General features: G+C 43.1%; 1 protein-coding gene across 4 annotated transcripts in view; it reads left to right on the top strand.

The window, feature by feature from the left end:
• The window catches only part of LOC117398704 (signal-induced proliferation-associated 1-like protein 2), an 80,093-nt gene that overhangs the window by 17,215 nt on the left and 36,933 nt on the right, over window positions 1–25,945 (top strand). For 3 of the 4 annotated variants that reach the window (XM_059012092.1, XM_059012089.1, XM_059012090.1), the window contains exons 2-5: window positions 7,761–7,807; window positions 18,718–20,934; window positions 22,810–22,934; window positions 23,847–24,035. In XM_059012092.1, the coding sequence (XP_058868075.1) occupies window positions 19,830–20,934; window positions 22,810–22,934; window positions 23,847–24,035 (1,419 nt within the window). In that variant the 5' untranslated portion in view covers window positions 7,761–7,807; window positions 18,718–19,829. Of the gene's footprint in view, window positions 1–7,760; window positions 7,808–10,953; window positions 11,038–18,717; window positions 20,935–22,809; window positions 22,935–23,846; window positions 24,036–25,945 lie in introns of those variants that run through there. The other variant, XM_059012091.1, reaches the window with a different exon arrangement.

Raw genomic sequence — 25,945 nt, 5'->3', positions numbered from 1 at the left:
TCTGCTGGTTTTCATTCCATCCCAACTCTCAATTACTTAACTAGACCCTTAATTGAACTGATAATTTGCTCAATTAGACCATTTTACTTGTTTTCAGCTCTTGAACAGTTGCAGATTTCAAGTTAGTCGTAACATTTGATAATAACTTGAACTGCAACTGTTTAAGAGCAGAAAACAAGTAAAATGGTCTATTTAAGCAATTATTAGTTCAATTAAGGGTCTAGTTAAGTAATTGAGAGCTCTGTTGGAATGAAAACCAGCAGACACAGGGGGTCCCCAGGACAGACTGTGAGAAGCCCTGATGTAAAGTGTCACCCATTATTTAGTTATTGAGAATTCTGGGGATACATGGGGGAGTCTGTCTGTCTGTCTATACAATTGTTCATCTGTATGTTACATTTACATTTTCAGAATAGGCTGGTCGGTCAGTGGTATCTCAGTGAGTACTGGATTGTGGTTGTTGTGTGTATGGAGGCTGGTCTGTCAGTGGTATCTCAGTGAGTACTGGATTGTGGTGGTTGTGTGTATGGAGGCTGGTCTGTCAGTGGTATCTCAGTGAGTACTGGATTGTGGTGGTTGTGTGTATGGAGGCTGGTCTGTCAGTGGTATCTCAGTGAGTACTGGATTGTGGTTGTTGTGTGTATGGAGGCTGGTCTGTCAGTGGTATCTCAGTGAGTACTGGATTGTGGTGGTTGTGTGTATGGAGGCTGGTCTGTCAGTGGTATCTCAGTGAGTACTGGATTGTGGTTGTGTGTATGGAGGCTGGTCTGTCAGTGGTATCTCAGTGAGTACTGGATTGTGGTTGTGTGTATGGAGGCTGGTCTGTCAGTGGTATCTCTGAGTACTGGATTGTGGTTGTGTGTATGGAGGCTGGTCTGTCAGTGGTATCTCAGTGAGTACTGGATTGTGGTTGTGTGTATGGAGGCTGGTCTGTCAGTGGTATCTCAGTGAGTACTGGATTGTGGTTGTTGTGTGTATGGAGGCTGGTCTGTCAGTGGTATCTCAGTGAGTACTGGATTGTGGTTGTTGTGTGTATGGAGGCTGGTTGGTCAGTGGTATCTCAGTGAGTACTGGATTGTGGTTGTGTGTATGGAGGCTGGTCTGTCAGTGGTATCTCAGTGAGTACTGGATTGTGGTTGTGTGTATGGAGGCTGGTCTGTCAGTGGTATCTCAGTGAGTACTGGATTGTGGTTGTTGTGTGTATGGAGGCTGGTCTGTCAGTGGTATCTCAGTGAGTACTGGATTGTGGTTGTTGTGTGTATGGAGGCTGGTCTGTCAGTGGTATCTCAGTGAGTACTGGATTGTGGTTGTTGTGTGTATGGAGGCTGGTCTGTCAGTGGTATCTCAGTGAGTACTGGATTGTGGTTGTGTGTATGGAGGCTGGTCTGTCAGTGGTATCTCAGTGTGTACTGGATTGTGGTTGTGTGTATGGAGGCTGGTCTGTCAGTGGTATCTCAGTGAGTACTGGATTGTGGTTGTGTGTATGGAGGCTGGTCTGTCAGTGGTATCTCAGTGTGTACTGGATTGTGGTTGTGTGTATGGAGGCTGGTCTGTCAGTGGTATCTCAGTGAGTACTGGATTGTGGTTGTTGTGTGTATGGAGGCTGGTCTGTCAGTGGTATCTCAGTGAGTACTGGATTGTGGTGGTTGTGTGTATGGAGGCTGGTCTGTCAGTGGTATCTCAGTGAGTACTGGATTGTGGTTGTGTGTATGGAGGCTGGTCTGTCAGTGGTATCTCAGTGAGTACTGGATTGTGGTTGTGTGTATGGAGGCTGGTCTGTCAGTGGTATCTCAGTGAGTACTGGATTGTGGTTGTGTGTATGGAGGCTGGTCTGTCAGTGGTATCTCAGTGAGTACTGGATTGTGGTTGTGTGTATGGAGGCTGGTCTGTCAGTGGTATCTCAGTGAGTACTGGATTGTGGTTGTTGTGTGTATGGAGGCTGGTCTGTCAGTGGTATCTCAGTGAGTACTGGATTGTGGTTGTGTGTATGGAGGCTGGTCTGTCAGTGGTATCTCAGTGAGTACTGGATTGTGGTTGTTGTGTGTATGGAGGCTGGTCTGTCAGTGGTATCTCAGTGAGTACTGGATTGTGGTTGTTGTGTGTATGGAGGCTGGTCTGTCAGTGGTATCTCAGTGAGTACTGGATTGTGGTTGTTGTGTGTATGGAGGCTGGTCTGTCAGTGGTATCTCAGTGAGTACTGGATTGTGGTTGTGTGTATGGAGGCTGGTCTGTCAGTGGTATCTCAGTGAGTACTGGATTGTGGTTGTTGTGTGTATGGAGGCTGGTCTGTCAGTGGTATCTCAGTGAGTACTGGATTGTGGTGGTTGTGTGTATGGAGGCTGGTCTGTCAGTGGTATCTCAGTGAGTACTGGATTGTGGTGGTTGTGTGTATGGAGGCTGGTCTGTCAGTGGTATCTCAGTGAGTACTGGATTGTGGTTGTGTGTATGGAGGCTGGTCTGTCAGTGGTATCTCAGTGAGTACTGGATTGTGGTTGTGTGTATGGAGGCTGGTCAGTCAGTGGTATCTCAGTGAGTACTGGATTGTGGTTGTGTGTATGGAGGCTGGTCTGTCAGTGGTATCTCAGTGAGTACTGGATTGTGGTTGTTGTGTGTATGGAGGCTGGTCTGTCAGTGGTATCTCAGTGAGTACTGGATTGTGGTTGTGTGTATGGAGGCTGGTCTGTCAGTGGTATCTCAGTGAGTACTGGATTGTGGTTGTGTGTATGGAGGCTGGTCTGTCAGTGGTATCTCAGTGAGTACTGGATTGTGGTTGTGTGTATGGAGGCTGGTCTGTCAGTGGTATCTCAGTGAGTACTGGATTGTGGTTGTTGTGTGTATGGAGGCTGGTCTGTCAGTGGTATCTCAGTGAGTACTGGATTGTGGTTGTTGTGTGTATGGAGGCTGGTCTGTCAGTGGTATCTCAGTGAGTACTGGATTGTGGTGGTTGTGTGTATGGAGGCTGGTCTGTCAGTGGTATCTCAGTGAGTACTGGATTGTGGTTGTGTGTATGGAGGCTGGTCTGTCAGTGGTATCTCAGTGAGTACTGGATTGTGGTTGTGTGTATGGAGGCTGGTCTGTCAGTGGTATCTCAGTGAGTACTGGATTGTGGTTGTTGTGTGTATGGAGGCTGGTCTGTCAGTGGTATCTCAGTGAGTACTGGATTGTGGTTGTTGTGTGTATGGAGGCTGGTCTGTCAGTGGTATCTCAGTGAGTACTGGATTGTGGTTGTGTGTATGGAGGCTGGTCTGTCAGTGGTATCTCAGTGAGTACTGGATTGTGGTTGTGTGTATGGAGGCTGGTCTGTCAGTGGTATCTCAGTGAGTACTGGATTGTGGTTGTGTGTATGGAGGCTGGTCGGTCAGTGGTATCTCAGTGAGTACTGGATTGTGGTTGTGTGTATGGAGGCTGGTCTGTCAGTGGTATCTCAGTGAGTACTGGATTGTGGTTGTGTGTATGGAGGCTGGTCTGTCAGTGGTATCTCAGTGAGTACTGGATTGTGGTTGTTGTGTGTATGGAGGCTGGTCTGTCAGTGGTATCTCAGTGAGTACTGGATTGTGGTTGTGTGTATGGAGGCTGGTCTGTCAGTGGTATCTCAGTGAGTACTGGATTGTGGTTGTTGTGTGTATGGAGGCTGGTCTGTCAGTGGTATCTCAGTGAGTACTGGATTGTGGTTGTTGTGTGTATGGAGGCTGGTCTGTCAGTGGTATCTCAGTGAGTACTGGATTGTGGTGGTTGTGTGTATGGAGACTGGTCTGTCAGTGGTATCTCAGTGAGTACTGGATTGTGGTTGTTGTGTGTATGGAGGCTGGTCTGTCAGTGGTATCTCAGTGAGTACTGGATTGTGGTTGTGTGTATGGAGGCTGGTCTGTCAGTGGTATCTCAGTGAGTACTGGATTGTGGTTGTTGTGTGTATGGAGGCTGGTCTGTCAGTGGTATCTCAGTGAGTACTGGATTGTGGTTGTTGTGTGTATGGAGGCTGGTCTGTCAGTGGTATCTCAGTGAGTACTGGATTGTGGTTGTGTGTATGGAGGCTGGTCTGTCAGTGGTATCTCAGTGAGTACTGGATTGTGGTTGTGTGTATGGAGGCTGGTCTGTCAGTGGTATCTCAGTGAGTACTGGATTGTGGTTGTTGTGTGTATGGAGGCTGGTCTGTCAGTGGTATCTCAGTGAGTACTGGATTGTGGTTGTGTGTATGGAGGCTGGTCTGTCAGTGGTATCTCAGTGAGTACTGGATTGTGGTTGTGTGTATGGAGGCTGGTCTGTCAGTGGTATCTCAGTGAGTACTGGATTGTGGTTGTTGTGTGTATGGAGGCTGGTCTGTCAGTGGTATCTCAGTGAGTACTGGATTGTGGTTGTTGTGTGTATGGAGGCTGGTCTGTCAGTGGTATCTCAGTGAGTACTGGATTGTGGTGGTTGTGTGTATGGAGGCTGGTCTGTCAGTGTTATCTCAGTGAGTACTGGATTGTGGTTGTTGTGTGTATGGAGGCTGGTCTGTCAGTACTTATCTCAGTGTGTGAGTGTCTGTGTAAGTACAGATAACGCAGTAGGCCTCTCCTGCACTGATCTCACAGTCAGCCACACAAACACACCCAACTCCCCCTTAGCGTCAGGCGAGACTGAGGAGTTGCCGCTGGGTCAGGAGGAGGCCTATCTCACTGCTGAGCATGACAGAGCAGCACAGCACAAGACAAACAAGAAGCGGCTATGACTCGGATACACCACACTGGTACAGTAAAGCTTCTGATAGCCAAATCAATTGGGACCAGGAGGCATTCGGATAATCCAATTACACTGTGAAATTGTTGCTGTGACTTTCCCAATCAAGAAACCTCCTCAAAATGTACAATTCAACCTCTTTACATTTCAATATATATCATACAGTACTGAGCTGTCCTGTAAACACCAGAGCTGACTAGCCCAGGCGTTCTGCATTAGGAGGAGATTGATAATATTTGGGGTACCGCTGCACAGGCGGGACGGATTGTTCTTGAAAATTCAAATACATTTAATGAGGAGACGATGGTCTTTTCAGGAATACCAAGATATTTAGTCGTGCAAGGGGGAGAACCTGGGCAGTAAAAACCCCAGCCCTAGTTTCACATTCCTACAATTGAGTTGAGTTGGGGTATTACTGCACTTGTGATGTGATCATTCAAATATTTAGTAAGGGGTCTGAGTGGATAACAGGGGCAAGTGGGTCAAAAGACAAGGTCTCTAAAATGGGAATATTGCCTATAAGTGCCCAAAACATGAAATATTTACTATGGAAGTTGGGTAACACGTTATATTAACTGTCTTTAATTACTGTGTATTTACATAGTAGTTACTTAGTAAATACATATATACTTACTAATAATTATAATGTTATTATGCATAGTTACAATGTACTTAATGTATAATTGTTTGCATGATATAACCCAAACCCTAACCCCCTCAACGCTAACTCTAACCCTAACCCTAACCCTAACCCTAACCCCCTAAACCCTAACTCTAACCCTAACCCTAACCCTTTTCTGAAACAATTGTAATAGCATTGTAATGATGTGTAAGTACACATGTATTTACTATGTAACTACTATGTAAATACACAGTTATTAGAGACACCATGTAAAGTGTTACTGGAAGTTTTTTCACCTTTAATGAATCTGCCGTAGTGTATAATTGCTTTGTTCTTTCTTGTTGATATGTTAACAGTCTTTGTTGTTCCTCCATTCAGTAAGGATTTGTAAAACCAGGAGAACGTGAGAAAGAATGAGTGGAAACATCATTGCATTCTTTAGACCTGTTTATAGTTACATTACTGACCCACCTGGGCATAATAAAGATGTAAGAAGTCACTGGGGATTGTGGAGATGCGTCTAGAGTGCTTTCATATTCATTGAGAGGATTGGGTTGTGGTATTGACATTTACCAAGGCTTGCTTTTGAAATCTTAACACGTATGTCAGCAACCATTTAAAATGATTCATAAAAGCACAGCAAAGTGTAATAAAGCACCGTGAAAGCACTGTAAAGCACAGGCAAGCATTGTAAAACACTGAGAGGTATGGTAAAGCATAGGGAAGCATTGTAAAGCACTGAGAGGTCTGGTAAAGCATAGGGAAGCATTGTAAAGCACTGAGAGGTATGGTAAAGCATAGGGAAGCATTGTAAAGCACAGAGAGGTATGGTAAAGCATAGGGAAGCATTGTAAAGCACAGAGGTGTGGTAAAGCATAGGGAAGCATTGTAAAGCACAGAGAGGTCTGGTAAAGCATAGGGCAGCATTGTAAAGCACAGAGAGGTATGGTAAAGCATAGGGAAGCATTGTAAAGCACAGAGAGATATGGTAAAGCATAGGGAAGCATTGTAAAGCACTGAGAGGTATGGTAAAGCATAGGGAAGCATTGTAAAGCACAGAGGTGTGGTAAAGCATAGGGAAGCATTGTTAAGCACAGAGAGGTACGGTAAGGCATAGGGAAGCATTGTAAAGCACATGCAGGTATGGTTAACAAACATGGTAAACAATGGTAAATGCATAGTATAACCATGGGAAAACAGCAAAATAAAGGACTGGCTGTACATTCTAAATGAGAGCTGTCAGTATAATGTATAAGGTGAGCATGGTGTATATCAGCAGTACAGAATACTGTAGAATAAGAAATGGCAATGACTAGTTTAATGGGAAGTGGATAAGTGGTATTTAAGACCAACATGTCATTCAGTAAGCAGAGTTAGCATCATGGTTCATCAAACTGATTTACTTTCTGTGGATTAGACTTGTGCTCGCATGTAAAAAAAAGTAAGTATGACATACAGACAAACAGATGCACAGACAGAATACTATGCCCTATGTGTGATGTTTAGTGTGTGTGTGTGTGTGATGTTTAGTGTGTGTGTGTGATGTATAGTGTGTGTGTGTGCTGTTTAGTGTGTCTATGTGTGATGTATAGTGTGTCTGTGTGCTGTTTAGTGTGTGTGTGTGCTGTTTAGTGTGTCTGTGTGATGTTTAGTGTGTCTGTGTGCTGTTTAGTGTGTCTGTGTGATGTTTAGTGTGTCTGTGTGCTGTTTAGTGTGTTTATAAAGCTAAATCCTTCCCTATTTAAAGATGATTCTCCTCATAAATGGCTTGCCTGTATTTTTAAATAATATTCTTTTATCCTGAAGAAATGACTCATATTTTCCAAAGATTACAAAAATATATATATCTTTATAATACGTTTGTGGAACCCTGAATTTCTATTCTGTGAATCAAGTTTAAAATTGTTTAAAAGAAGACATGAAAGATGGCATTTGATTGAAGATTATACAATCCTCAATGATCTAGTTAACCTGCCATTACTAAACACAGAGAACAGGAGACAGGGGAAATGGAAGCTGAGTAAAGTCAGTTTGGAATAGAAGGTAGGAGTCACATTTTGAGTTATACCCACGTGGAATAGCTCACCAGGTGAAGTGTCTAAGACACACGACTCGATTCTGCCCTATTAAAGTAGACCAGCCTGGTCAGGTGAATGTTCTGTATGGGAGCTGTATTGCACTGTAGTATTTATGTAATGGATCTACTCCTGACGTCTGATGAATTAATAATACTGACCAGGGCTGACCGCTCCACTACAGAGCTGGCTCTTTAGCTGAATGGACTTGTTTGGCTTACAGATCAAGCTTTTTCCTCTGTATTCAATCCAGTGGGCTGAGATGCCAACTCACTACAGTGTCACTATTTCCACTGGTCACACTGAAGTTATTTTATTTATCGTATTTTTTTCTTCTTTGATTGCAGGAGCGATTTCTGTACGCAGTGTGAAGGCCAAGTGAAAGTATTTAAAAGTAAGTTAATCCTATTTGTATTCGAGCTGTAAAAAACATGCTTGTGTTTTTAAAGGGATTTCACCTTTTGTGCATATGTAGGGTCTCAAATGTGGAGCTTTGAGAGAAGCACATGTTATAGCGCACATGTACAGTCATTTCATTTCAACACTTCATATGTTTTCAGGTAATCTGTTGCACTTCCTGGACCATTTTACCTCAGCTACTACATGAAGTTAAAGAAAGTTCTCAGTTTGATTGTCTTGCCTTCTTTGGTCATTTCACCAGAGGAGTGCCTTCCATGTCACTGGCTGAAAGCATGTCAGTCAACACAGGAGGCAGCTGGTTGGTTAATGACAGGAAAAAAAAGATCTGAGGGGGTGGGGCCAATTTCACTCTGCAGGTGATCTAGGAAGTGTAACTGAAAGCATGGCTTACAAACAGAGATTTCTTTAACCAAGTGTAGTTTTGAGCTGCTTTGAGCTTGTCTGGCGAATCCTGCAGGGCAGAACAGACTCCCTCATTGTATGCCATGTGACCTTTCAACTCTGTGACAAACATTCAATCTAAAGTCTTTTTCAATGCATTCAACGTAAGGGTTTCCAGTCGAAACGGTTGTCGTTGGATTTATTTCTACAATGGTTATGGTTTGCCACAAGTAGGAGTTGAAAGGTCATCATATCATGTGGTGTGAATGGAACGCGGCAGGCTGGTTGGCCGGTCAGTGTGTGATACAGAGCTGCGATCGGATATATTGTCAAAATGGAAATCTGAAGGACGAAAAGCTGACAGTGAAGCGTATGGAGGGGGAGCGGCGAGGGGATTACACAGCCCACATATTAATCAGCTCCAATGAATATTTCATTCTGGCTGCATGTAAAAAAAGCCCCTCGATGGAATTTATTAAAGATTTAGCATCCATTTGCTCTGATTAAAAGTAATGACCTAAATCTAGGCTGTAGGAAAACGCACACCAAAATGACATTTTATACAAAGAACAAAAAAAAAATCTGTTTGGAATGTGCTTTCTTTTACAGTGCATACAGCTATCAATATGATTCCAGTAAATCTCATCACCTCGTAGAGCTCATATTTTCCTATATGAAAGAGCCACATGTCATGTTAAATGTTTGTTTGATTTTTAATGGTATTTTTTCATTGCATTTGTAAACAGGAAACTGGTGAACGTCTGGGTGATGTGTGCTGGGTGTTGTATGTTGTGTATTGTGTGCTGGGTGCTGGGTGCTAGGTGTTGTGTGTTGTGTGCTGGGTGCTGGGTGCTGGGTGATGTGTGCTGAGTGCTGGGTGCTGGGTGTTGTGTGTTGTGTGCTGGGTGTTGTGTGCTGGGTGCTGGGTGTTGTGTGGTGTGTGCTGGGTGTTGTGTGCTGGGTGCTGGGTGTTGTGTGGTGTGTGCTGGGTGCTGGGTGATGTGTGCTGGGTGTTGTGTGTTGTGTGCTGGGTGTTGTGTGGTGTGTGCTGGGTGCTGGGTGCTAGGTGCTGGGTGTTGTGTGCTGGGTGCTGGGTGTTGTGTGTTGTGTGTTGTGTGCTGGGTGCCAGGTGGTTTTGTGATTAAGATGGCAGTCTCAATAGTGTGCTCTTCTATCGTCCTGTCAGAAAGTAGCATGGTTGTGACAGCCTCCTGTCTGTTGCTAGGCAGAACGCCACCGTGGGAACAACCTGTATACTAGAAGCCGCTTTTGTCTGCTTGACTTTCATCGATGAACGTGGCTCGTATTTTCGTGGTTGGTTAGGTTTGAGGGGGTGTTTTTTTTATCATATTATCTAATTTGAAATCAGACTCGTTCATTTCCATCAGCAGCAGGTCCATTTCAGTTGGGTGTCTGTCTGTCTTTCAGCCCCACAATAAAGTGACAGTCGACCTCAGAAACTGAGGAGGCTGTGTGGTTCAGTGGTTAAAAAAAGGGCTTGTAACCAGGAGGTCCCCGGTTCAAATCCCACCTCAGCCACTGACTCACTGTGTGACCCTGAGCAAGTCACTTAACCTCCTTGTGCTCCGTCTTTCGGGTGAGACGTTGTTGTAAGTGACTCTGCAGCTGATGCATAGTTCACACACCCTAGTCTCTGTAAGTCGCCTTGGATAAAGGCATCTGCTAAATATACAAATAATAAAAAAAATAATAGTACTGATTGTGAAGAAACAGTGAGGCATGTGGTTTCAGATGGAAGGAAGTGCAAGAAATAAACAACATTTAAAATATATATATATATACAGAACCCCAAGCTGATTCAAACTGCAAAAATAGAGCACCATACATGTTCAAATACAAGATACAGCAATATTTAACACAGTGAGGCTAGTCAACTATTTTTACCTCAACTATTCGACTAGTACAGTAGTTGATTCTTCTCTTAACGTGTATATATACTGCACAGAACAGCCGTTCTCATGGTGCGTGGGGACCCTTTGACAGCAGGTCAGGACTAGATGGACTGTGACATGTACAGCTGTGGCCAGTTTGGCATCATTTAGAATTTTAGGATTAAGACCTAATTAAAAAAAAAAAGAAAGAAAGAAAAAACTATATGAACATTATTTGACCTTTTATTTAACATCATGTAATCAAATAAACTCCACAATTATATTGCAAAAGACTACCGGAAGCCATAATAATAGTACACTATTTCATGTTAGATTTCGAAATGTCAAATTTTTCAATTTTTGTCAGCTTGTCATTAATGGAAAACTCCAAAGCGGTGTGCAATTCAATATGTTAACGTAACATTATTCAGCAGGTTTCACTCGACTTCATGAAGCAACATTAGTTAATTCTACAGGGTGATGCAAAGCTTTTGGATCACTTTAGTTAAGAAAGTGAATGAGTGCATGTACAGGTTTAAAATATTCATATCAAATTGAAAGTCTATTGGATTAGAGCCAAAAGCAAAAAGTCTAAAAGTTTGGGAAGATTGGTGCAAAATTAAGGTAGTTATAGTGCATTTAAGAGTCCCCATGTTTTGACCCTAAAAAGATGTCATTGTGAGAAAATGAGAGCTGAGTAGACTGCACAAAGTGAGCAGTGCTGTGGAAGCACCTGCATGATTGTGTGTATTTGACACATGAACAGCAAACTGTGCAGCACAGGAAACAGACTGACAGACAAACCAGAATCCTGCTTGTGGTGACATGTTGTGACGTCACAAAAGTCAGCTAAAATAGAGACGAGAAACCAGAAGAGACAAGCAGACGAGAACAACCTGCAAACCGTTCCAACACACATTGTCATTTGCAGGTAAGAACAGCAATCGAGACTCAATTTTCTTTATCACATCGAGAGTTGTTAATAACTGAAGCTATCAGTCAATCTGTGGCGATCAAGGGAAATGCTTTTGACAGACTGCTACTGTAATTGAAGTTAACTATTCAGAGCGGTTCAGAGAGATATGAAACAAGAGTTTGTCATTTAAAGGGTGGATTAAGAGAGAGGTAAAACCAGGGTTAGACTCCTACAGAAAACAGTGAGTACACTCTACAGGGTTACGCACTGTGGAGGAGCAGTGTGCGTTTCCTATGCACAAGGGGTTTGGGGACTAATGAGGCCCCCAGTGGGGTCCATTGGCAAAGCCCTTGAGGGATTTTTCACATCTACAGTGCCAGTGCAGTCAGTTTTATACCTAAGAAGAAATTGATCTATAGATATTATTTGGGGAGGCTGGGTCCATGAAAAATTATACTGTTAGTTGGATGTGAAAATGTTTATTTGCATGTAAATCATTTATTATGAGAGGGTTGGAACAAAGGTTACCAATAATCAGTATAATAATTCTAATTAATAGCATGCTGAACTGGAAAATGCTGCCAATCTCTCTATTGGGTAGATTTTCTATGGAAAGTTCCCAGCCCAGAAAAAAGAAAAGGAGACTCCCACTCTCTAAACTAGGAGGGCTGTCTTGCCTGTTCTTGAGAAATATTATTTGGCTGCAAGGCTATATTCGGTGCAATACTGGATTTTCAAAAATGTCAATGCCGTCCCACATGAAACCAATTGGAAAACTATCTGACTATTCACATCCCCTAACTGCTCCCAAATTTGTTTTTAAGCATTTCAAATAGAAAACAGCTATTTTACATGCACTAAATGTCTGGTATAATGTTTAATGTTAGGATTAGAGAATTATTATTTAAAACTGGAGGAGAACTAAACAGAAAAAGCTTGGTATCAACACACTGCAGGACATCAAAAAGGAACACTGCTATCCTTTGACAGCACAGTCAGTCACAATACAGCAAAGGAAGTCTTTCAGTTCTTTCAAATAAGACAAGTTTCTTGGCTTTCAAAAAAAGCCAAGAAACTGCAGGTCGCAAATAAAAATGAAAGCATAAAAAACTGACAATATGTAGCCACACACGCGTGCCCTTTTTACATATGATATAGTATCCCAAAGCTTTTTTACAATAAAAAATATAAATACCATACTGACATCACACATCACAGAAATAAGAAACAAGCATACAGAATGCATAACATTTAAAAAAAAGAAGAATTTTTCAAAGACAGATTCACAAATTCAAAATAAACACGACACAATGTATGCAATAAAATAAAGAATGGGAAGGGTTTATATTATAGCCTAGTACAAAAAAAGGTTTGTAGTGTCTTTGTAAACACTGATATGATATTAAACAACTTTCGCTTTGTACTGTAAGATTTCACAATTATTTTTAGCAAATCGCTCACCCCCGAGTCTAACAGTGAGTAAAACTAATACTACCAGCCATAACTATGAAACACTCAGTGGTGCTGAGTTTAGAATTGTACATGTGAAGACAGTTTCAATAAAAGGACCTTTTTTAACCACGGCTTCTAACTCCTAAAACCTTCTGAAGGGAGATGGTTTGAAAAAAATGGGTTTGCTGTAATCCTTTTGATTATGTATTGCGATTTCCTAACTCACATTTGCCACAGTCCCTCATCCCCTGAGAGAAAGGGTACTCCCTCCAGTACAGGGCAGGCTTGAGGCATGGAGACTGAACTGCTCCCTCCCTCACCCCCCTAAGAGAAAGGGTGCTCCCTCCAGTCCAGGGCAAGCCTGAGGCATGGAGACTGAACTGCTCCCTCACCGTCTAAGAGAAAGGGTGCTCCCTCCAGTCCAGGGCAGGCTTGAGGTATGGAGACTGAACTGCTCCCTCCCTCACCCCCTAAGAGAAAGGGTGCTCCCTCCAGTCCAGGGCAGGCTTGAGGCATGGAGACTGAACTGCTCCCTCCCTCACCCCCTAAGAGAAAGGGTGCTCCCTCCAGTCCAGGGCAGGCTTGAGGCACGGAGACTGAACTGCTCCCTCCCTCACCCCCTAAGAGAAAGGGTGCTCCCTCCAGTCCAGGGCAGGCTATAACAATTGTAACTGTAAACAATTAACAGAGAGCCACTTATATACAGGAAGGGGCAGTAATGTTTTGTATTAGTGTATTTGCTAAATAGTTTCCTACAGTTAAAAAGTGCTGTAGACTTTTTACTCTAGATACTGTTTTAAATGCCACACACAGTAAATCCTGCAAAGCAGTGGTTTGCTAAGCAGCCTGCAGTGTGATCATAATAAATAAAACACGCGCTTCCTCATGCGAGACAGGAAGCAATGCAGCAGTGAAGGAAGTAGATGTGGGGGAGGTCTTCGGTTCAAGTCTGTGGTTTGATCTGGTTCAAACTAGTATGAAGTTGAATGGACAAGACCAGTGTTCGCGACATATTTACCACAGCTCTTGACACATACCTCAGAAACGATTTAGACGTTTATATTTTTTGATATAACATATATATTTCTTACACTGAAAAAAAAAAAACTGTCAAAATCACTGAACACAAAAACTGATAACAGAAACACAGGATAACCTGAAAGATAAAGAAATCGCTTCTGACTGCTTGTTTAAACGTGATAACACTATCATGTTATTTATAACGTTTCCTGATACGGCCAAACTCACATAAAATCACTACTTAAAAAACGTTATAATGTTTTTTTTTCATATGAAGTTTTCTCTGTCTGAAAACTTGGTGTATCAGATTGCAGGGGACATATTGCAGGAGACATAAGGAAGCTGTGTGGTGCAGTGGTTAAAGAAAAGGGCTTGTAACCAGGAGGTCCCCAGTTCAAATCCCACCTCAGCAACTGACTCATTGTGTGACCCTGAGCAAGTCACTTAACCTCCTTGTGCTTCGTCTTTCGGGTGAGACGTAGTTGTAAGTGACTCTGCAGCTGATGCATAGTTCACACACCCTAGTCTCTGTAAGTTGCCTTGGATAAAGGCCTCTGCTAAATAAACAAATAATAATAATATCAAGGTGTGTGTCAGACTTATAATTTTACACATATCTTGAACACAAGAAGTTATCTCACACACTGTAAATCAGTTGTTTTACTATACCCTGAGACTGACACCTCATTGCTTACCTAATGACATCCAGGTCTTCAATACCACTGATCCGATTTCCATTAAACTGTTCTCTGCCATGTCTTATTCTAGACTGTTCTGTACATACTGTTCATTATGTCATGGTCATTGACGTGTTCATTCAGATACTTGAATGCTCAGTCGTGTTAGGCCGAGGGAACACAAAGCCTCTTTGTGGCTTGTTTCAGTAGACCAGGTTTCAGGCCACTGCATGGCACACCAGGGGAGACTTGGGGTTTGATAAAGCACCTCAAACTAAATCGCCTGGTCTCCTGGAACCAGGTTTCAAGTCACTGTTCCTGAAAAGGTGGTTTCATGTTCCCTCAGCTTTACTGGCTTGCCTGTTTTGCCATGTTATTGCTGAACCTAACAGGGAGTGTCTGTACCGGCAATTTACACCTGATAATGAGAGCAGCTCAGATGGTTCTTCACTGCTCTCTAATCCCTGCATTGATGTTTCCTTGGTTTCGTAAGTCACCGTTGCTGTGTAATTGTCCCGCCATTTCACAGGAGAGCCTCTCAATGAGGCTGTGGAGTGTCGGTGTCTCTTATTATTATCAGTGATGTCATCTCATGCGGTTGGGGCTTTGTCAGAATGCCACTCCATCACATGATATCATCTGGAGCAAAGAGCATACATCACAATTCTAAAGTTAAAATAAAAACTCTTTGTTTTGTGTTGAGTTGTTCTGTTTGTTCTGCTACTAAACGTGAAAATGAGCTGCTGGTTTTGAGCTGTAGAGCTGGATCGTATGTTTTGTGCAGCAGGTGGTATGCATACCCCAGATCTACTGGGCTTTTGACAAATCCTTAGTGGTGACGGGTTGATTTCTCAACCCTGGTTTATAATTTAAAAGAAAGCTGTAAAACTGACCAGCTTGTGTTGTTTGTTTGTGTTTGGTCATTAGGAGATGTGACCGTTGTACAAACACAGTACAGAGCCAGCTTGTGCGTGGGTTGACCGCACTGTGCAGGTGGTCTGGCTTTCTTTTTTTGCCATGTTATTGCTGAACTAAAGCCCTCGTAATGTCACCTAACAGGGAGGGTCTGTAACAGCAATTTACTGTGTTTGCACAATGGTCATACCAAAGATTCTCAATCAGATTTAGAACGGGACTTTGACTAGGCCATTCCAGAACCTTGATTTTACTCTTCTTTAACCATTCTGAAGTAGATTTTGATGTGAGCTTTGGATCGTTGTCGTGTTGGAACGTCCATTTGCGCTTTAAACCAAGTTTTGTAGCGGAGGGTTTCAGATGATTGGCTAATATCTTTTGGTATGCTATAGAATCCATTTTACAGTGTAATGGAACTCAGTTTCCTGTGCCATTAGAGGAAAAACAGCCCCACAGAATGATATTACCACATCCATGCTTGACAGTATGTTGTTCTTTTCTGTGTACGCCTCACCAGACTTTCTCCAAACGTAACGACTATCAGTGTGACCAAATAGCTTGGTTTTTGTTTCATCACTTCACAAAACCTGACCAGAACTCATATCCATCGTTCAAATTCTGTTTTGCAAACTTTAAGCGATTGTCCTTGTGACGTTTTCCTAAGAGTGGCTTTTTCCTTGGCCTGCGACCATTGAGACCTTCACCATGCAATACTCGACCTATGGTTGAAATGGAAACCCCAGTCCCACTTCCAGCCAAATCACTATGAATATCTTTGGCAGTCAATCTTGAATTGTTATTAACCTTCCTCACAAATCTTCTACTTGTTCTTGGTGAAAGAACGTTCTTTCTTCCAGACCAAGGGAGTGTTGTGACAGTACCATGAGTCTTGTACTTCTTGATAATAGAAACAATAATTGAAATTGGGATACTCAAATGCTTGAAAATCATCCTGTATCCTTCTCCAGCTTTATAACAATAAACAATTTTCTGCCTAAGGTGTTCAGATAGCTCTTTACTTTTTCCCATATTGACTTATTGATAATGACAGCAATCATCCTATGCCTAATCATTGTATCCTGTCTAAGAATGTTCACCTACAATCCTGCATTTCCTAGACTTTTCTAGAATTAGGTTCTGCATTATCATATTGCAATTTCTAGCACCTTGTAAACAATACTATCATAGCATCAAAGGGTGTGAATACGTTTTGAATTACCATTTTTTGAGTTTTGCAAAATAATTGCTGAAATAAATAACTGCAACTTGTTTTCCTCATCCACAAAAGCAAAACTTTTGCTACAAAAGATTTTTCCTAAAATGTTTTGTTTTTCGAGAAATGTCCAGAAATTATAAATCTCCATTGGGGTATGCAAACTTTTGACTACAGCTGTATATACACACTGTACATGCACACACATGTTGTTACAAAGAACAGGATAGATCTCCAACTATACTTATCTCCTGCACGGGGTCATTCTAATTATTATGTATGAATGGGTTTTTATAGGTTTTTAATTGTTCTGTTGTTACAAACTTTACATTTTACAATTAAAGTTTTTTTATATTTATTTTTTATTCTGTTTGTGTTTTAGACTCTCAATTGTTATATTTCTACAAACTAGCTTTTTATTTTCGTTTTTTTTAAACAATTTTTGATCTCTATTTTAATTTGTTTTTTCAAATTCTGTATTAGACTGTTTTTAATTTAATGTTTAGAAAACCTGACGAAAGGCATTGTCGTTGTTGCCTTTTACACCCCTGTATTTTGGTCCTGTTACCCCTAATCTAGAGAGGTCGGAAAGGGGCCCCACTCCTGTTATTCCTTTTATAACCCAGCTGTTTATATGATGCTATTTTAGTTCATAAATCCATCCATTCCCAAACAGAGTAGGAAATGTTGACTGTAACCCTACAGCCTGTTATTAATGCTGGTCGACCCCATGCAATGTGTTGTTGCTGGTTATCTATATCCTCAGACAGGCATAATCCCCATCACACGAAATGCTGGATTCCATGGGAACAATATCCCTAATACTCTACTCAGAAAACCCTGCTGTTTCTGACCAGAGCTCCTGTGTCATTTCACATTCATAAAGCATATTCAGCAGCATGGCTTCCTGTCTGCTGCATCGAGGAGCCCTTTGTTTCAGTCCAGCAATTCCGCTGGCTGTCCAACAGCGTCTGTTCATCATTTACTAATATAATAAATGGGACTGCACCTCTCTGGAAGCGTTATACTATGAGCCAGTGGAACTTCCTCCGAGGCAGTCACTCTTTCCCATCCTGTCCAAAGGCTGTGTAATGTTGAAGCTTGTGCCTGTCTTAGCAGACTGTACCATTTAGTAGCACCTCTTGAAGGTGCCACATTTGCTGGAGTAACGCCTCTGTGTCTGTTATCAGCCGTGGTTTATTTGTGGTAACTACACAGTGTGTTAGTTGGAGGTATCTCCACAATTCTGATTTAGAAAAATTAAATGTGTCCTTCAATTGAGAGCATGTTTTCCCCTTCATAGATATCATCCAAGTGCAGTATCCTTGCTTTTACCCAGAATCCCCGGCAGAATGGCTTTTTTAAAATCAATAAGTAGTAGTTTGTTGCGCCATGTGGATGACTTTTTTTTATAAAAAACCCTGTCAGAAGATGAGGAGGGGAATGGCGTGGGAACAGGCAGGGAATAGACTTGATTTGGGGGCACCTTTATAAATGCACCAGTAAGGTCAGGTCCAATGTTGTCCAATTCTGTTGAGTGACCTGTTTTGAATGAGAGGGAGTCGGTTGCATGATGTTCACACCCAGTCTGTCGTACCTGCATGGCCTCACCTACAGTGCCAGTGTTCTCTTACACTCGGCGGGCAGAGTTCAGAATGGCATGGCTTCTGATTGGGTCCAGTTTGTCTTATTGTTTGAGGATTAGATGATATATCATTAGCATGAAGCAGCAGTGTATGCGCTTGCTGCCCAGATACCTGCAACATTGGTATTAATCCCTATGGCCATTGCCTGAGGTTGTAACGCAATGGAGAATAGGGCAGGGCATGAACAATATTTAAGTATTTAAGAGTATTTGATTTCTGGGATTTAAGGTCAGTCCATATTCTTGCATGTATCTTGAGAACACAAGAAGTTATTCCACATTCTGTAAATCAGTCCTCTGATACTGACACCTCATTAGCTTACCTAATGACATCTAGGTCTTAAATACCACGTATCTAGGTTAACCCCATTCATGACCTCAACATCCCATATTGCGTTTCTATTACAGTTGACCAGGTCACAATACCTCAGACCTGGAATTCCAGTCAAACCATAACAGTGACATCACATCACCTTCCTCAGCCACTAACATTATTCTCTTCATCAACCTCGCCCCTCTTGCCAATAAAAATCACAATAGACACCATCATGAATGGAAAGCAAAGAGAGCTGGATATGTCAGCTTCTATATGAATAATTAAGTGGTATGTAGTGGAGTTCTGTCTGTGTTCAGGTTATATGAACGCTGATAGCTCCCAGCCTCGCTCCATTCACTCCTACCCTCCGATATTCCCTCGTACACAGACGCTCATTGTCCTGTAACCTCGTATTAAACAACACTAACTCCTTTCCTTGTTTGTTTGCTCTCTGCAGGTCTTTGTGATTGACCAGCAGAAGGGAAATAAAGACACCTGTATCACTGTGGGCTAATTCCAGAACAATTGTATTGAGACTGTGCCAAAATCCTGGTCTATTCGAGCTCCAAAACAAGAGAAGTGAAACCAGAAGCTAGAATCGATGTGAAAAAAGTATTTGGACAAAGTGTGTCTATAATTCTGAACTTCCACTCTTCTGGAACTACTGCTATCTCACCTTCTTGGTTTCTACGGCAACAGCTTTGACAAGTTCTAATGAACTGTGTTTGAGGCCTTTGGGGAGAGTAGGCCGCCACAGGAAATGACATCAGTTGCCAAGGAGAATACTGGTGCTCTTACTGAGATTGGAGCCAGCTGATTCTCACTTAAAGGGGAAATACAAAACATCTAATATTCTTTCAATCAAAGGAATTGATCCATCATCCTTTAAAGTAAGAAGATCAAGCATCCGGTGCTTACTTTTAAATTAAAAACTCTCAGGCAACATTTTTAACAAGCTCTTCAAAGTGCAATATTTTGAGTATTGGGATTAAGAGAGAAATAAAGAAAGTTGTATATTATATATACAATATATATAAATATATCCATATATTCTACGCAATATTTACTTTCTCATCTATCTCCCAGTAGCAAAAGTTAAACAAACACCAGCTTTTCCACTTGAAACTGTAAACTATTCATTCCTTGTGACTCCAGACACAGTATTTCTTGAATAAAAAACTGTTTCCATTTTATATCATATGCAACATCCTGTTTGGTTAGCCAAAGCTGAAGAGCCCATAAAACCACCAATTATTAACTTCTTAACCATCTGTTAACTGACTTTATCTACAATATACTGTTCCAGAAGATTCTTGATTTATCGGGACACACAAAACCATAGGAAGGATAGTTGGAGCAGACTCCTGTCAGCCTCACATGAACAAACCGACCGGAACGCCCGCTTCCTCCCAGCGATTCCTTCTCCAGCCCCTTTTCATGTGCAGAGCATCCCCAGCACTGTCCAGCAGAAAGCAGTGGCATTGTAACAGCTGAGAAGCAACACAGGAAGTGAGCCGGGCAGGCAGGAAGTGAGGACGTCGGAGAGCCGTTACCCTGGCGGCGTCAACCATGCAGTCGGACGACCTATTCATCCGCAAGTTTCGCCGGCAAAGCCCCCGGCCTTCCTTGGCTGGGGTCACCTTCGAGTCGAAGAGGGAGCCGCTAATCGGTACCCTGCGGGGGAAGGTGGTGGCTGAGTGGCCACCCAGGAAGGAAGGAGAGGAGAAAGGGTCCGGGATAGGGAGCGGAGCACTGCGGTCTGCAGGGAGAAGCCATGTGATGCAGCGGAGCAACAGTGACGTGACTTTGGGGGATCTTGAAGTGTCTGGGAAAGTGGGGGGCAGTGTGGACGGAGGGGATAAACTACAAGGTGGGCCAGCTTTGGGGGAACAAGATGTAGTCCTGCACAGGGAGTACGGAAGTCTATCTTCTCTGGAAAGGCAGAGTCGAGCAAGGGCACAGAGCAGCGATGATCAGGGTGCCTTGAGTCCTCCAGCCCAGCGTTTCAAAGACCCCTTCCTCCTTCTAGGGCTCCAAGCAGGAGGAGCCGAACCGGATTCCTATTTCAGAGCTCTCACCCCTTCCGTAGTGAAGCCCAACAAATCCGAGCTTCAGAAAAAGCCGAAAAGCCAACCTCAGCTGCAGCCCTGTAACGAGAATCTACCCGGAGGGGCCTGGGTCAGAAACTTCGCCCACTACGATGTGCAGAGCATCCTGTTTGACCTAATTGAGGCTGCTTCCAACCGCGACAGCATTGGTCGCAAGAAGAACATCACCTCCGGGGCCTCGGCTGCCTCTCAGCTCCGCAGCCCAGCTCTGCCTGCTCCTCCCGGGGGCGGTACTGGGACTCACTCCCCCGGAGCTGTGTTGGGAGGAAGCACCGAGGACTTGGGGCTGGACGAAGGGGATGGGAACGACAATGAGCTGCTGCTCAGCTGCCCGCACTTCCGCAATGAGCTGGGCGGGGAGGAGAGAGCAGGCTTGGGGCAATCGCAGGCACGCAGCAGTGGGCAGCCGTGCCAGCTGCAGCTGAACTTCCAGTGCCCAAACGATGCTGTGTCCGTGCTGGAGGAGCCCAGAGAGAGCCACATCCAGCAGCAGGGCAAGACCAGTTACTTCATCGAGCACGCAGACCTCGGAGCCCACTACTACCGCAAGTACTTCTACATGAAAGGTAAGAAGCTTGTGTTCATCCGTATCTCCATACCTATGAATAACACACTTCCTATGTTTAATAACTTTCAGCCAGTAACACGCTTTTACCCATGCTTTTATAATTGCATTATGTATGTATTTATTGTAAAATGTATTCAAACACAGTCAAAGCTATGAGGTTGAATAAGACAAAATGATCAGAGCAAGTACTTTTTATAATCTTAGAATGCATTTGGGGTAAACTCACAAATCCACAAGCAAATTACCTTTGGAAGTTCTGAAACAGATTTTAAAAATGACATATTATAACTTGTGTCATCCATGATTAAGTTAACCTGTTAAGGATGCTGTGTGGTCCAGTGGTTAAAGAAAAGTGCTTATAACCAGGAGGTCCCCGGTTCAAATCCCACCTCAGTCACTGACCCACTGTGTGCCCCTGAGCAAGTCACTTAACATCCTTGTGCTCCGTCTTTCGGGTGAGACATAGTTGTAAGTGACTCTGCAGCTGATGCATAGTTCACACACCCTGGTCTCTGTAAGTTGCCTTGGATATTAGCGTCTGCTAAATAAATAAATAAATAAATAATAATAATTTAGCTTCTTTCAGTACTTCTGAAATTAGCCCCATTGAGGGTTTTCTAGTTATGGATGCATTATTAAAAAAAATAATGAAAAGGCTTGTAGTTTCAATAGAAACTGTGCAACCTTTATTCTTGCAGCTTATTATTCTCACAAATCCCAATGCAGTTTTTAAAACATATTCTCTTATACTGGACTCCAGCCATCTCTTATCCTACATATAATATTTAACAAGTCATGCTTCAGTGCCATGACATCACGCTGCCATGACATCACGCTGTCATGACATCACGCTGTCATGAATCATTACCTGTTATGCTGTAGGTATAGGTAAATGCATAGGTAAATGAGCTCTAGAACACCGCAGTGTATCCAGATCACGCTCCCTCCTGTAACAATGCTGGTGATTCAATTGAGTGCTCTATGGTAGGAACAGAAAACCAGCATCGTTGAAGGAGGGAGCGTGATCTGGACGCACTGCGATCACGAGTAAATGGCGAACGCTCCCGAGTTAATGTTGAGAACGTATTGCCCAGCTGATTTATGACCTGTGATCTGTGATTAAGTTTTAGTCACCAGTATGTTTAAAAATATAACTCTGTGATACGCACAACACGGGGCACAGCAAAAGTGACACCGGGGCAGCAGTGTGGTTAGGGCTCTGGACTCCTGACCGGAGGGTCGTGGGTTCAATCCCAGGTGGGGGACACTGCTGCTGTACCCTTGAGCAAGGTACTTTACCTAGATTGCTCCAGTAAAAAACCCAACTGTATAAATGGGTAATTGTATGTAAAAACAATGTGATATCTTGTAACAATTGTAAGTCGTCCTGGATAAGGGCGTCTGCTAAGAAATAAATAATAATGATGCGTTTCTTGTGACACTGCAGGGGTTCTGGAACACTTTAAGAGGATTATTAGGGATGAAAGTCTCTTGTGGGTGTCGGTAGCTGTATGCCAACCCCAAACCCCGATCCACAAGCAGAAGAGAACGTGAAGCATATAGTGAGCTGCTATAAATCAAGGGCAGCACTGAGGTCTAGAAACAAAAATGCTGTTCCTCCTCCTTCATTATGAGATCCATTACCTTTTCATTTACAAATGAACCCCTGGATATCAGATTAGCGTATTATTCATTTCAAAATAGGTAGAACACTTGAAACCTAAAGAAGGGTTAACCAGACTGTTGGAACACACTGTTAAGAGCGTTCTTTTTAGTGTTTTTGTAGAGAGGCATGGCTTTGTCTTGTAGATATAACACAGGTCTGAGTAGGGACACTATCTGAGAGTTGGTTTATTATCTCTGCTCCCTCCAGATCACCAGAATTTCTTCGGGACGGATGAGAGGCTTGGCCCGGTAGCGATCAGTTTCCGTCGGGAGGAGAAGGAGGGATCAAGTGGCTCTCAGCACAATTACCGCATCATCTTCAGAACCACAGAGGCAAGCACTCGGCATTCCGCTCATTCACATCTCATTTATTATCACATATAACATGAACTTTACATACTGTACCAGTGACATTTTTTATATGCAGCTCTGGCCAGACGTTTTGCATCACCCTATACAATGAACTCATTTTGCTTCATAAAGTCGAATGAAACCTGCTGAATAATGTTACGTCATACATATTGAATTACATACCGCTCTGTAGTTTTCCATATAATTAAAGAAAAACAGACACAAATTTTGCATTTTGAAATCTAACATGAAATACTATACTATTATGGCTTCCGGTAGACTTTTGCGATATAATTTAGTAGTTTCTTTGTTTCTTTGATGTTAAATAAAAGAGCTAAATTATGTTGATATCATTTTATTTTTATTATATCTCAATCCTAACATTTTAGGTGATGCAAAACTTTTGGCCATAGCTCTATACTCGCTGTCAAAATGATGGTGTCACCAGCCTTGAAACAGAATTACATGCCTTGCCCTTGTACTACACTCAGTCCCCTTCTTAACTAAATATCTTGCTATCCCTCAATCGTAAATAATCTCCTCCTTCAATATATACTGAGATTTATGGATCAAGCCCTCCCACTAGAGTATGTTTCTGCAATGGTGGCTGCTACCTGGTACAAAATTCAATGAGGTATCATTCTTGGTCGTCATAGCAGAAACATGATATTGAAAGAGTAAGGGGCCTGAGTGGGCAGTGGCCCCCCATTTTTATTGCAATTGAAACATGTTTATAAGACTGTACATGTGAAATGTTTTTGGACAGATATCACTTTAAAATGGCACTGAAACAAGTGTGGCAATGTCCTAGGTGTTCCAGTCTGTTCTGTCCCATACATATAGTCATGTGACCGCCAATACCCTCCGGTTATTGTAAGTGTCTCTCCCCCTCAGCTGAAGACACTCCGAGGGTCAATCCTGGAGGAATGTGTCCCGACAGCAGCCCGACACCCCACCCCTCGCGGCCTGTCCCCCAAGAAGCTGCTGGAGTACATCATCCCCGAGCTGAACCTGCACTCCATCCGCCTGGCCTCCACCTCCCCGAAAGTCAGAGAGACCCTCCTGAAACTGGACGAGCAAGGGGTAAGCACAACCCCAAACCATTCCCACACAAACATGCACCATACCGAATTTGAGAGAGAGACGCTCCTCAAACTGGATGAGCAAGGGGTAAGCACAGCCCCAAACCATCCCCACACAAACACGCACCATACCGAATCTGAGAGAGAGCCCCTCCTCAAACTGGATGAGCACGAGGTAAGCAAAACCCAAACCATCCCCACACAAACACGCACCATACCGAATCTGAGAGAGAGAGACGCTCCTCAAACTGGATGAGCACGAGGTAAGCACAACCCCAAACCATTCCCACACAAACACGCACCATACCGAATCTGAGAGAGAGACGCTCCTCAAACTGGATGAGCAAGGGGTAAGCACAACCCCAAACCATCCCCACACAAACACGCACCATACCGAATCTGAGAGAGAGACGCTCCTCAAACTGGATGAGCAAGGGGTAAGCACAACCCCAAACCATCCCCACACAAACACGCACCATACCGAATCTGAGAGAGAGACGCTCCTCAAACTGGATGAGCAAGGGGTAAGCACAACCCCAAACCATCCCCACACAAACACGCACCATACCGAATCTGAGAGAGACGCTCCTCAAACTGGATGAGCAAGGGGTAAGCACAACCCCAAACCATCCCCACACAGAGAAACATGCACCATACCGAATCTGAGAGAGAGACGCTCCTGAAACTGGATGAGCAAGGGGTAAGCACAACCCCAAACCATCCACACACAGAGAAACATACACCATACCAAATCTGAGGGAGAGACGCTCCTCAAACTGGATGAGCAAGGGGTAAGCACAACCCCAAACCATCCACACACAGAGAAACATACACCATACCAAATCTGAGGGAGAGACGCTCCTCAAACTGGATGAGCAAGGGGTAAGCAAAACCCAAAACCATCCCCACACAAACACGCACCATACCGAATCTGAGAGAGAGTCTGGTCAGGGAGAACCTTCCTCACTCTGAATGAGCACAACCCGAAACCATAGAGGCACGCACAACCATACCGAATCTGAGCGCAAGCGTCTGGCCTCTGCTTACCACAAAGTCAGGGGTAATCTGCCCAAACTGGACGAGCAAGGGGTGAGCTTCCAGCACAAAACCAATTACCACACATACGCATCCAGAACCATACCGAATCTGGGCAGTTAAACTGACTATAGAGACTGAGCCATCAATGAGAGAGGGAGAGAGAGGGGAGGTAAGAAGCTCAAAACACATCAGTAGTTTTCTGAAGCTACATTCTACCTCATGCAGTGTTTTGAATGGGTTAGTGTTTTGTCCCACGTGTTTCAGGATGATTAAAACCCAGTTGTTCTGAATTGAGTCTTCTGTCCTGACACAGTAAAGCCTGTCTAGCCCATCCTTGTTAATGCAGTGTGCTGGTGTACAGAGGTACTGTCAAATCTAATACTGCACCTACAACAGGTAGAAACTATCTGAAATTATTCCAGTACACACAGTAGGAGTGCTGCCCAGGTACACCCTGTAATTCAAGGATTGGATCAATTTTACTTACTCCATTATACTGATATATTGATTTTAGACAGACAATATTTACAAATACAATAGACTTTCCAAAATGTAAAGGAGATCACACCATTCAGTGCATTAGGGATTTGGGGAGGGTGCAGTATGGATTATCCAGGTTTTACTGTAGTAATTAGACAGTAGCTTATGTATTATTGCTTAATTCCAGTCAATCCTCTGTGCTTGTTTTGTCTTATGTGATGGTTCTGGACTAGAATGAGACCTCTAAATGATTTCACCATCAGCAAGGCTACTAGTCCACTGTGCCACGTAGCTGTGGAGGGTATTTTGTAATTGTTCTTGTGTAGATGTACATCTGAGATGGTTAAAACGATTGGATTACACTAGAGAACAGTCTTACTTATGTGCTGGAGC

This window comes from Acipenser ruthenus, chromosome 43 (genome assembly GCF_902713425.1).
Source record: "Acipenser ruthenus chromosome 43, fAciRut3.2 maternal haplotype, whole genome shotgun sequence".
In the NCBI taxonomy this organism is placed as follows: domain Eukaryota; kingdom Metazoa; phylum Chordata; class Actinopteri; order Acipenseriformes; family Acipenseridae; genus Acipenser; species Acipenser ruthenus.
Note: the sequence above shows the minus strand (reverse complement) of the source record. Positions and strands in the feature narration are given on the sequence as shown.